Raw genomic sequence first — 13,637 nt, 5'->3', positions numbered from 1 at the left:
CCAACATTTCTAAAAACCTGTTTTTGCTTCGTCTTTATGGGGTACTGTATGTAGATTGATGAGGGAAAAAAGTAATTTAATCAATTTTAGAATAAGGCTGTAACGTACTGAAAATGTGGAAAAAGGGAAGGGGTCTGGCTACTTTCCGAATGCACTGTGTATATATATTATTGTAGTAACAAAATAATGTGTTTGGGGCAAATTAGTTATGGGGGCGGATATGGAAAGTCCATGTAAATATCAGATGCTTTTTTCCCAATAGGATATAGGTAAATATAGAATTATTGATTTTGGTGCCTGTCATTTGTCCAAATAAATTATTGTCAGGTTTCAGAACACACCTCGCGACACATTCGGAAACAAAACAATTTGTATTTTATTCTTGCAGAGCTTCCGTTGAACATAATGAACCCTCTCCAGGACAAGGTAGCCCTTGAGAGGAGTCGTGCGATCATGGACTGCTCAGTTTCCAACCCTCGGTGTAGTATCCGCTGGTACAAGGGCAGCAATGTCATCCTGCCCTCAGAGCGCTTTGAGATCTGCAGTGAGGGCTGCTATCGCAAGCTGGTCATTCAACAGGTGGCACTGGACGATGAGGGAACCTACAGTGTGCAGGTTGGAGAGCACACATGCTCTGCGAAACTGACCGTAGAAGGTAAGAAAATCTATTAAAGTGACAGTTCACCCCACAATCAAAGTTTGTCAGATGTTTGACATGAAAATTTGCCTTTGGTCAAAATGACGCCATGTCCCACTCCATTTATTGTGTTGATACAGCCACAGTATTTGCCTGAATTTCAAATGAATAGAAACAGTAGGCACTAAATATTTTCTCAATTTTATTCAGTAACATAACAAGATCAGTAATATAAGGTAAGTTTTGCATCCCCCTGATGGTTAGGATTTGGGGAGAGTAGGCTAATCTTAGATCTGTCTAAGGGAAACTTCTACGAGGAGCGTAGAAGGATGAGTGTCCTGAATATAACAGCTCCATCTACTGGGAACATGGCAGGAAGACATTCCTATTCATTACACACTGCAGACTACAGCTCACTCAGTTCAGTATTTGATAGGATCATAGGTCAACTCTAGTACTGTGGAATTATAATGCAGTTACTAAAGTACTATCTAACAACATTGTATCAACATGTTGTTACTAGTGTACTTACAGTGTAACTCAGGTGTGAAAGTAAAGTGTTATAAATCCAATTTAAGCATTGTTCCATGCACCTTATCTGCAATTAACATGTGCAGGTGAGTAATTTCATTCTTATTTAATTCATCATAGAGTGATTAGAGTGTATAGTGTAATAATGTTTAAGGGTATATTTAGCAAGGTGACATCATCAAACACAACGGGGTAACCTCATAAAACATGGACAACAACCTCAACAGACTTCAAAACAGCCATTATTGGGGAGGGTGCTAATTGTGAAAGGCCAACAATGGCAGTCGTAGTAGATCTGAATTTTGGTGACATTGTGGTCTAATGTTGTTTTGTCATTAATGATGATGTCATCTTGTTGAGTGTACCTTTAAGTGTTCCCCTATTCTTCCCTCAATTTATTTATCTTTCTCTGTGCAACACAGCCCAGTCTCTCCTGATGGTGAGGGAACTGAAGAGCGTGGAGGTGGTGGCCCCGGATGAGGCCTGCTTCGAGTGTGAGGTCTCGGTCCCCGTCCTCAAAGCCCCCGTGTGGAGCCTAAAGGGGGAGGCCCTGCAGCAGGGGCCCAAGTTCAGCCTAGAGAAGATGGGCAATGTCCACCGACTCACCATCCGACAAACCTCTGTCGACATGAACGGCTTGGTGGAGTTCACGTTGGGAAAAGCCAAGAGCAGCGCCGAGCTCCACGTCAAGAGTAGGCGAACCCTTTTCCTTTTACATGTGATTTGGCATAACAGCTGCACATGGCGAGAGAAGTGTGACATACTGTAAGCTATGTTTGGTGTTTATGTGCAGTTCTCTCCATGGGCATTGACATCTAGGTCAGACGAGACAGAATGTATATCCTAGTAGACTTCTACGGCTATATTTACAGGCTGACAGTAGTAAAATACTTTTCGTTTTATAACATGGTCTATAATTGAATAAGTATTATGTTCATTCATCACATTAATGCAGTCAAAGTGTGCCGTGAGCGTAATAGATATTACATAACGAACCCCTTTACACCTTGCATTGAAAATATTTTATTTAAGCTAATTTCTCCTAACGTATCACTTGGTCCATTATGCAATAGGGCTTAATGTCTGTAATAAAGCCCTATTGTGTGGGAAAACTTTTTCTGATTGGCTGGGCCTGATGCCCCCGTGGCTGTGCCCCTGCCCAGTCATGTGATATCCATAAATTAGGGCTAAATTAATTTATTTCAATTGACTGATTTCCTTCCATGAACTGTAACTTAGTAAAATCTTTGACATTTTTGCATGTTGCGTTTATATTTTTGTTCAGTATAAATGAGCTCCCAATGCATTTCAATGGCAAAAAAAAAGGCCCATAGACTTGAATGGTAAAAAAAATAAATACATTCTAGACCTATCTAGAAACGTTTAAGCTATTAACTCCAAACCAACGTTGAGATATTGAGACTGACCCAACTTGTATCAATTGGATTCAGAATTTTGATAACATTTATACTTTTTGAACTATAACCATTTTAAATGTTAATAAAAGCTCCATATGCTTGAATAGAACGTTTTTGAATTTGCCACTGCTCTTACACCGTTCATGCTATTAACACGAAACCAACGTTGATATGTTCAGACTGACCCAACTTAGATTGTTTTTGTTTTTTACAGATTTTTGATACCATTTATACTTTTAAAACTATAACCATTTAAAATGTGCATAAATTAACATGAGTTTGAATGAGAACAATAGGATTGCAGAGGTAGCAATTAAAAATGGTCCTGCTCCTTGGCCAATTAAGCTACAAGACCAACTTTAAAACATCACATATCCTAAATTCATTTTTTTATTTGACTTTATCAACTATAACTATATACATTTTTTTTATTGCATGAAATAACTCACCAACAGTAACTCCTGAACCGTTTAAGCTAAAGACACCAAACAAACTTTCACATGTTCAGGCTATCCTAACTTAAAATTCCTTAAAACTTGTATCAACTATAACTATATAAATTTGCATAAATTAGCATAAAATAACCCACTAACAGTAACTCTTGAACCAATTAAGCTAGAGACAACAAACCACTTTTCACATTTTCATGCTATCCTATCCTATCAATCAATCGATCTTTCACAAGCTAGGAAGCACACCACATTTTCCTCAGGAAATGTACTTGTCATGTTGTTTCAATGTACACTATGGAGTGCCAACATAAATGTAGTTTACATTTCAAATAATGAAATACAAATGATTCTGGAATGTATGAATTAAGACAGACATTCTTGTCTTATTGTGGAAACCTGTTTACCATTTTGCATGAATAGAACATACTGTATATATAGGATTGATAGTCCTGAGTATTTGTGTATTTATTTTCTACTCTTCAACAGGTGATCCTTGACAGACGCAGTAGCGTCTTGATGCAGTATCAACATCAGAATGAGATGGATCAATATCTTATCCACCAATTTATTTGTGTTCATATTTGTAATGTGAAATTTTAATGTATGGATTAGAATTTAAATATATTTTCCTGTCTTTAAAAAGGGGGTGAATAGTTTGTGTCAACGCTTTTAACAATAAGTTATTAAAAGATTTTGTATAATTATTTCCCAATGCAGATACCCCTTCTCACTTGAAACAATGTCTTGAAACAATGTCCTCTTCAGAGGCTCTAGGTGAATTCAATTATCAACCAACATAAGTACAGAAATGACTAAATTGTCTCTCTGAATACGAGCATGTGCTTAATCCATATCATGTAATATAAACATTTTATGTAATATAAAAATGTGTTCTAAAGTCAGCCATAAAATACAGTTGGAGAATGCAATTGATTACAGGCGTGGCACCGAATCCTAACTTGAGATCCATGTTTGAGTGGACTCTGCTTGCAATTATTATTATTTTTTTTCTTTTTTTTCCCCCATAGGTATGAATGCATGCTTTATGCAAAAGTCTGTGTTGCGCACTGACATCCTATGTCAGAATTTGGGCCATAATGGTTACTTATAGCTACTATTGAGACACTGTATGTTGTTTAGAAGTGACGAATCCTAACTTGAGCTACCAGCTTTTTCACATAAATCTCCCATTGACATCAACGAATTTATCCAGAACTTTGAGATACAAACTTTTCTCAAGTTAGGATTCAGTCCTAAGTTAAAAAAGGTTCTTAAAAGGTTCCATTAGTTCTATTATAATTTACTTTAAGTGTCCATTTAGTCAGTCAGTCAAATTTCTAATTGCATCATTTCATTTGTATTTTTCAACACGTGTCCATTGTATAGACATCGTTTTTTACATTTTGAAGTTGTTTTTTGGAGGCAGATATTCAAGCTACTTTGAAGAATGGGTTCTGTCAAGTAACATGGGGCTTGTAATATAAATACATTGGGCCAAAATTGGTTAATTTAGAAAGGTAGTTTATATTGATCATTTTATTAGATTATATTCAAGTTTAAATGCAGAGTTGACTGAGTAATATAATTATATTGTATTGAATAATTAATGAATATGGTTTTCATATGAAGTGAAGTCAGTTCCATATTCCTTTTTCTTTTTAATTTAATTTGTTTCCAACACCCCCTACATTGTATTGAATTGCTCCATTAATGTATGCATCATTCATTGTATTAGGATATGACCTCTTTCAATAAATCATGCTTTATTGTGGTACAAATCGTTTTCTAGTTCTTTCTATTCTTAAATTTGATTAGCAGCTATAACTCATTCAAGCACTTGATTTAGCCCAAGTTTCTTTACTTGGATGTCAACACTCTTGTTGCATGCCGTGAAAAAACCCCAGCAAATTATTATAGTAATTGAAAGATCTTTTGTATTGAAAGATGTATATCTTGTCAAATGAATGCTGCATTTTACTTCTAAGGTAACGCAGACTCACATGCACAGACACATAGTCACACGCAAGCAAGCACGGCAGGAAGTGTCATGAAGTAAATGAGGATCTTTACAAGGCATGTAATACAAGGAGCTATTACAAGGCTCCCCACTCATCTGACTGTACAGGTTAAATGACCACTACATTAGACTTGCAATATGATATCGCATATCAAAAAGGTCAAGTACAAGCACTTGTTAAAATCAAATGTCACATATACATCTCCAGCATATGGATTACAAACCATTTCCCCACCTGGACACCGTACTAGAATTATTCCAAGCTAGCACATTTTATTTTGCCCATATCGGTTAATCTACAACATAAAACATGACATCTTTAATATACTTAAAATTAATAATCAAAACAACTGCCTAAATATTGAAAGCTGTACAAATGTTATCTCACCACATCCATATTGGCACTTGTAGTTCTGACCATCAGATATTAGGGCTGAAAGACCCATCAGTCTGTCGTCATTCTGTCCAGCTACAAGGCATCTGCTTATTGGAGACCACTCTCCAGTCATACAGGTAGTCTGTTGCCTATCTGTATTCAGGGATGTGTATTCTGGGATGTGGAACTCTGAACGTTGCAGATAGAAATAAAATGAATAGAGCTGACAATGTACAGTGCAATCGGAAAGTATTCAGACCCCTTGACTTTTTCCACATTTTGTTATGTTACAGCCTTATTCTAAAATTGATTTTAGAATAATGACAAAGCAAAAACAGGTTTTTAGAAATGTTTTCAAATGTATAAAAAAAAAAAACTGAAATAGCACATTTACATAAGTATTCAGACCCTTTATTCAGTACTTTGTTGAAGCACCTTTGGCAGCAATTACAGCTTCGAGTATTCTTGTGTATGACGCTACAAGCTTGGCACACCTGTATTTGGGGAGTTTCTCCCATTCTTCTCTGCAGATCCTCTCAAGGTCTGTCAGGTTGGATTGGGAGCGTCTCTGCACAGCTATTTTCAGGTCTCTCCAGAGATGTTTGATCGGGTTCAATTCCGGGCTCTGGCTGGGCCACTCAACACTCCTGTGTTGTCTTGGCTTTGTGCTTAGGGTCGTTGTCCTGTTGGAGGTCTGAGGTCCTGAGCGCTCTGTATCAGGTTTTCATCAAGGATCTCTCTGTACTTTGCTCCGTTCATCTTTGCCTCGATCCTGACTAGTCTCCCAGTCCCTGCAGCTGAAAAACATCCCCACAGCATGATGCTGCCACCACCATGCTTCACCGTAGGGATGGTGCCAGGTTTCCTCCAGACATGACGCTTTGGCATTCAGGCCAAAGAGTTCAATCTTGGTTTCATCAGACCAGAGAATTTTGTTTCTCATGATCTGAGAGTCCTTTAGGTGCCTTTTGGCAAACTCCAAGCGGGCTGTCATGTGCCTTTTACTGAGGAGTGGCTTCCGTCATGCAGCCTTATTGGTGGAGTGCTGCAGAGATGGTTGTTCTTCTGGAAAGTTCTCCCATCTCCACAGAGGAACTCTAGAGCTCTGTCAGAGCGACCATCAGGTTCTTGGTCACCTCCCTAACCAAGGCCCTTCTCCCCCGATTGCTCAGTTTGGCCGGGCGGAAGGTTCCAAATTTTTTCCTTTTAAGAATGACGGAGGCCACTGTGTTCTTGGGGACGTTCAATGCTACAGAAATGTTTTGGTACCCTTCCCCAAATCTGTGCTTTGACACAATCCTGTCTCGGAGCTCTACATATAATTCCTTTGACCTCATGGCTTGGTTTTTGCTCTGACATTCACTGTCAAATGTGGAACTTATATAGACAGGTGTGTGCCTTTCAAATCATGTCCAATCAATTGAATTTACCACAGGTGGACTCCAATCAAGTTATAGGAACATCTCAAGGATGATTAATGGAAACAGGATGCATCTGAGCTCAATTTCAAGTCTCATAGCAAAGGGTCGGAATACTTATGTAAATAAGGTATTTTAATTTTTAATTTTTAATACAGTTGCAAAAATGTCTAATACCTGTTTTCGCTTTGTCATAATGGGGTATTGTATGTAGATTGATGAGGGAAAAAAGTAATTTAATCCATTTAGAATAAGGCTGTAACGTAACAAAATGTTGAAAAAGGAAAGGGGTCTGAATACTTTCCAAATGCACAGTGTATATATATTATTATAGTAACAAAATAATGTTTTGGGGCAAATTAGTTATGGGTGCGGATATGGAAGGTCTATGTAAATACCAGATGCTTTATTCCCAATAGAATATACTGTAGGTAAATATAGAATTATTGATTTTGGTGCCTGCCATTTGTCCAAATGAATTATTGTCAGGTCTCAGAACCTCGCGACATATTCAGAAAACAAAACAATTTGTATTTTATCCTTGCAGAGCTTCCGTTGAACATAACAAACCCTTTCCAGGACAAGATATCCCTTGAGAGGAGTCGTGCGATCATGGACAGCTCAGTGTCCAACCCTCGGTGCAGTATCCGCTGGTACCAGGGCAGCAATGTCATCCTGCCCTCAGAGCGCTTTGAGATCTGCAGTGAGGGCTGCTATCATAAGCTGGTCATTCAACAGGTGGCACTGGACGATGAGGGAAACTACAGTGTGCAGGTTGGAGAGCACACATGCTCTGCGAAATTGACTGTAGAAGGTAAGAAAATCTATTAAAGTGACAGTTCACTCCACAATCAAAGTTTGTCAGATGTTTGACATGAAAATGTGCCTTTGGTCAAAATGAGGCCACGTTCCACTCCATTTATTGTGTTGATACAGCCACTATATTTGCCTGAATTTCAAATGAATGGAAAAAGTAGGCACTAAATATTTTCCCAATTTTATTCAGTAACATAACAAGATCAGTAATATAAGGTACGTTTTGCATCCCCCTGATGGTTAGGATTTGGGGAGAGTAGGCTAATCTTAGATCTGTCTAAGGGCAACTTCTATCAGGAGCATAGACGGATCACTGTCCTGAATATAACAGCTCCATCTACTGGGAACATGGCAGTAAGACATTCTTGTTCATTAAACACTGCAGACTACAGCTCACTCAGTTCAGTATTTGATAGGATCATAGGTCAACTCTAGTACTCTGCAATTATAATGCAGTTACTAAAGTACTATCTAACAACATTGTATCAACATGTTGTTACTAGTGTACTTACAGTGTTACTCAGGTATGGAAGTAAAGTGTTATAAATTCAATTTAAGCATTGTTCCATGCACCTTACCTGCAATTAACATGTGCAGGTGAGTAATTTGAATCTCATTTAATTCACCATAAAGTGATTAGAGTGTATAGTGCAATCATGTTTAAGGGTATACTTAGCAAGGTGACATCATCAAACACAACGGGGTAACCTCATACAACATGGACAACAACCTCAACAGACTTCAAAACAGACATTATTGGGGAAGGTGCAAATTGTGTAAGGCCAACAATGGCAGTCGTTGTAGATCTGAATGTTGGTGACATTGTGGTCTGATGTTGTTTTATCATTGATGATGCTGTCATCTTGTTGAGTGTACCTTTAAGGGGTCCCCCATTCTTCCCTCAATGTATTTATCTTTCTCTTTGCAACACAGCCCAGTCTCTCCTGATGGTGAGGGAACTGAAGAGCGTGGAGGTGGTGGTCCCGGATGAGGCCTGCTTCGAGTGTGAGGTCTCGGTCCCCGTCCTCAAAGCCCCCGTGTGGAGCCTAAAGGGGGAGGCCCTGCAGCAGGGGCCCAAGGTCAGCCTAGAGAAGATGGGCAATGTCCACCGACTCACCCTCCGACAGACCTCTGTCGACATGAACGGCTTGGTGGAGTTCACGTCGGGAAAAGCCAAGAGCAGCGCCGAGCTCCACATCAAGAGTAGGCGAACCCTTTTCCTTTTACATGTGATTTGGCATAACAGCTGCACATGGCGAGAGAAGTGTGACATACTGTAAGCTATGTTTGGTGTTTATGTGCAGTTCTCTCCATGGGCATTGACATCTAGGTCAGACGAGATGGAATGTATATCCTGGTAGACTTCTAAGGCTATATTTACAGGCTGACAGTAGTAAAATACTTTTCGTTTTATAACATGGTCTATGATTGAATAAGTATTATGTTCATTAATCACATTAATGCGGTCAAAGTTTGCCGTGAGCGTAAAAAATTGTACATACAGAACCACTTTACACCTTGCATTGAAAATATTTGATTTAAGCTAATTTCTCCTAACGTATTTTTTATTTTTTTATTTCAGCTTTATTTAACCAGGTAAGCCAGTTGAGAACAAGTTCTCATTTACAACTGCGACCTGGCTAAGATAAAGCAAAGCAGTGCGATAAAAACAACAACATCATAGAGTTACATATGGAATAAACAAAAACGTACAGTCAATAACACAATAGAAAATCAATATACAGTGTGTGCAAATGTAGTAAGTTATGGAGGTAAGGCAATAAATAGGCCATAGTGCAAAATAATTACAATTTAGTATTAACACTGGAGTGATAGATGTGCAGAAGATGATGTGCAAATAGAGATACTGGGGTGCAAATGAGCAAAATAAATAACAATGTAAATAACAATATGGGGATGTGGTAGTTGGGTGGGCTAATTACAGATGGGCTGTGTACAGGTGCAGTGATCAGTAAACTGCTCTGACAACTGATGCTTAAAGTTAGTGAGGGAGAAAAGAGTTTGTTCCAGTCATTTGCAGCAGAGAACTGGAAGGAATGGCATCCAAAGGAGGTGTTGGCTTTGGGGATGACCAGTGAGATATACCTGCTGGAACGCATACTACGGGTGGGTGTTGCTATGGAGACCAATGAGCTATGATAAGGCGGGGATTTGCCTAGAAGTGATTTATAGATGACCTGGAGCCAGTGGGTTTGGCGACGAATATTTAGTGAGGGCCAGCCAACGAGAGCGTACAGGTCACAATGGTGGGTAGTATATGGGGCTTTGGTGACAAAACGGATGGCACTGTGATAGACTACATCCAATTTGCTGAGTAGAGTGTTGGAAGCTATTTTGTAAATGACATCGCCGAAGTCAAGGATCGGTAGGATAGTCAGTTTTACGAGGGCATGTTCAGCAGCATGAGTGAAGGAGGCTTTGTTGCGAAATAGGAAGCCAATTCTAGATTTAACTTTGGATTGGAGATGCTTAATGTGAGTCTGGAAGGAGAGTTTACAGTCTAACCAGACACCTAGGTATTTGTAGTTGTCCACATATTCTAAGTCAGACCCGCCGAGAGTAGTGATTCTAGTCGGGCGGGCCGGTGCAAGCAGCGTTAGATTGAAGATAATGCATTTAGTTTTACTAGCGTTTAAGAGCAGTTGGAGGCTACGGACGGAGTGTTGTATGGCATTGAAGCTCGTTTGGAGGTTTGTTAACATAGTGTCCAATGAAGGGCCAGATGTATACGAAATGGTGTCGTCTGCGTAGAGGTGGATCTGAGAGTCACCAGCAGCAAGAGCGACATCATTGATATACACAGAGAAAAGAGTCGGCCTGAGAATTTAACCCTGTGGCACCCCCATAGAGACTGCCAGAGGTCCAGACAACAGGCCCTCCGATTTGACACATTAAACTCTATCTGAGAAGTAGTTGGTGAACCAGGCGAGGCAGTCATATGAGAAACCAAGGCTATTTAGTCTGCCAATAAGAATGCGGTGATTGACAGAGTCAAAAGCCTTGGCCAGGTCGATGAAGACGGCTGCACAGTACTTTCTTTTATCGATCGCAGTTATTATATCGTTTAGGACCTTGAGCGTTGGTGAGGTGCACCCATGACCAGCTCGGAAACCAGATTGCATAGCGGAGAAGGTACGGTGGGATTAGAAATGGTCGGTGATCTGTTTGTTAACTTGGCTTTCAAAAACTTTCGAAAGGCAGGGCAGGATGGATATAGGTCTGTAACAGTTTGGATCTAGAGTGTCACCCCCTTTGAAGAGGGGGATGACCTCAGCAGCTTTCTAGTCTCTGGGGATCTCAGACGATACGAAAGAGAGGCTGAACAGGCTAGTAATAGGGGTTGCGACAATTTCGGCAGCTAATTTTAGAAAGAAAGGGTCCAGATTGTCTAGCCCAGCTGATTTGTAGGGGTCCAGATTTTGCAGCTCTTTCAGGACATCCGCTATCTGAATTTGGGTGAAGGAGAAGTGGGGGGGGCATGGGCAAGTTGCAGCGGAGGGTGCAGAGCTGGTATCACTTGAGCCATTATGCAATAGGGCTTTATGTCTGTAATAAAGCCCTTTTGTGTGGAAAAACTTGTTCTGGTTGGCTGGGCCTGATGCCCTAGTGGGTGGGCCTGGCTCCCAAGTGGGTGGGTCTTGCTCCCCAGTGGGTGGGCCTATGCCCCCCCAGGTCCACCGATGGCTGTGCCCCTGCCCAGTCATGTGAAATCCATAAATTAGGGCTAAATTAATTTATTTTAATTGACTGATTTCCTTCCATGAACTGTAACTTAGTAAAATCTTTGACATTTTTACATGTTGCGTTTATATTTTTGTTCAGTATAAATGAGCTCCCAATGCATTTCAATTGCAAAAAAAAAGGCCCATAGACTTGAATGGTAAAAATATTAAACATTCTAGACCTATCTAGAAACGTTTAAGCTATCAACTCTAAACCAACGTTGAGATATTGAGACTGAACCAACTTAGATCACTTGGATTCAGAATTTTTATAACATTTATACATTTTGAACTATAACCATTTTAAATGTTCATAAAAGCTCCATATGCTTGAATAGAACGTTTTTGAATTTGCCACTGCTCTTACACCATTCAAGCTATTAACACGAAACCAACGTTGACATGTTCAGACTGACCCAACTTAGATTGTATTTTTTTTTTTACCAATTTTTTATATTATTTATACTTTAAAAACTATAACCATTTAAAATGTGCATAAATTAACATGAGTGAATGAGAACCATACGTTTGCAGAGGTAGCAATTACAAATGGTCCTGCTCCTTGGCCAATTAAGCTACAAGACCAACTTTAAAACATCACATATCCTAAATTCATATTTTTTTTACTTTATCAACTATAACTACATACATTATTTTTTATTGCATAAAATAACTCACCAACAGTAACTCCTGAACCGTTTAAGCTGACACCAAACAAACTTTTACATGTTCAATTTATCCTAACTTCAAATTCCTTAAAACTTGTATCAACTATAACTATAAACATTTGCATAAATTAGCATAAAATAACCCACCAACAGTAACTCTTGAACCAATTAAACTAGAGACAACAAACCACCTTTCACATTTTCAGGCTATCCTATCCTATCAATCAATCGATCCTTCACAAGCTAGCAAGCACACCACATTTTCCTCAGGAAATGTACTTGTCATGTTGTTTCAATGTATCAACACCTGTTTACCATTTTGCTTTAATAGAACATACTGTACATATAGGATTGATAGTTCTGAGTATTTGTGTATTTATTTTCTACTCTTCAACAGGTGATCCTTGACAGACGCAGTAGTGTCTTGATGCAGTATCAACATCAGAATGAGATGGATCGATATCTTATCCACCAATTTATTTGTGTTCATATTTGTAATGTGAAATTCGAATGTATGGATTAGAATTTTAAGATATTTTCCTTCTTTAAAAAGGGGGTGAATAGTTTGTGTCAACGCTTTTAACAATAAGTTATTGAAAGATGTATAATTATTTCCCAATGCAGATACCCCTACTCACTTGAAACAATGTCTTGAAACAATGTCCTCCTCAGAGGCTCTAGGTAAATTCAATTATCAACCAACATAAGTACAGAGTTGACTACAATGTCTCTCTGAATACGAGCATGTGCTTAATCCATATCACGTAATATAAACATTTTATGTAATATAAAAATGTGTTCTAAAGTCAGCCGTAACATACAGTTGGAGAATGCAATTGATTACAGGCGTGGCACCGAATCCTAACTTGAGATCCATGTTTGAGTGGAATCTGCTTGCAAATCTCCCATAGGTATGAATGCATGCTTTATGCAAAAGTCTGTGTTGCGCACTGACATCCTATGTCAGAATTTGGGCCATAATGGTTACTTATAGCTACTATTGAGACACTGTATGTTGTTTAGAAGTGACGAATCCTAACTTGAGCTACCAGCTTTTTCACATAAATCTCCCATTGACATCAATGCATTTATCCAGAAGTTTGAGATACAACCTTTTCTCAAGTTAGGATTCAGTCCTAAGTTTAAAAAAGGTTCTTAAAAAGTTCCATTAGTTTTTTATTATTTACTTTAAGTGTCCATTTAGTCAGTCAGTCAAATTTCTAATTGCATCATTTCATTTGTATTTTTCATCACATGTCCATTGTATAGATATCGGTTTTTTTTTCATTTTTAAGTTGTTTTGTTGGAGGCAGAAATTCAAGCTACTGTGAAGAATGGGTTCTGTCAAGTAATATGGGGCTAGTAATATACAGTGGGGAAAAAAAGTATTTAGTCAGCCAAAAATTGTGCAAGTTCTCCCACTTAAAAAGATGAGAGAGGCCTGTAATTTTCATCATAGGTACACGTCAACTATGACAGACAAAATGAGAAGAAAAAAAATCCAGAAAATCACATTGTAGGATTTTTAATGAATTTATTTGCAAATTATGGTGGAAAATAA

At 38.7% G+C, this 13,637-nt stretch overlaps 1 protein-coding gene across 10 annotated transcripts in view; it reads left to right on the top strand.

Annotated features, from left to right (window-relative positions):
* The window catches only part of obsl1b (obscurin like cytoskeletal adaptor 1b), a 97,600-nt gene extending 84,100 nt beyond the window's left edge, over positions 1–13,500 (top strand). For 9 of the 10 annotated variants that reach the window (XM_041863329.2, XM_041863314.2, XM_041863295.2 and 6 more), the window contains 3 exons: positions 389–655; positions 1,591–1,860; positions 3,525–4,816. In XM_041863329.2, the coding sequence (XP_041719263.1) occupies positions 389–655; positions 1,591–1,860; positions 3,525–3,535 (548 nt within the window). In that variant the 3' untranslated portion in view covers positions 3,536–4,816. Of the gene's footprint in view, positions 1–388; positions 656–1,590; positions 1,861–3,524; positions 4,817–12,987 lie in introns of those variants that run through there. The other variant, XR_005996993.2, reaches the window with a different exon arrangement.
* The last annotated feature ends 137 nt before the right edge of the window (positions 13,501–13,637 follow it).

The sequence above is a fragment of the Coregonus clupeaformis genome, chromosome 4 (genome assembly GCF_020615455.1).
Source record: "Coregonus clupeaformis isolate EN_2021a chromosome 4, ASM2061545v1, whole genome shotgun sequence".
NCBI classification, from domain to species: Eukaryota; Metazoa; Chordata; class Actinopteri; order Salmoniformes; family Salmonidae; genus Coregonus; species Coregonus clupeaformis.
This window is presented reverse-complemented; position numbering and strand designations above follow the sequence as displayed.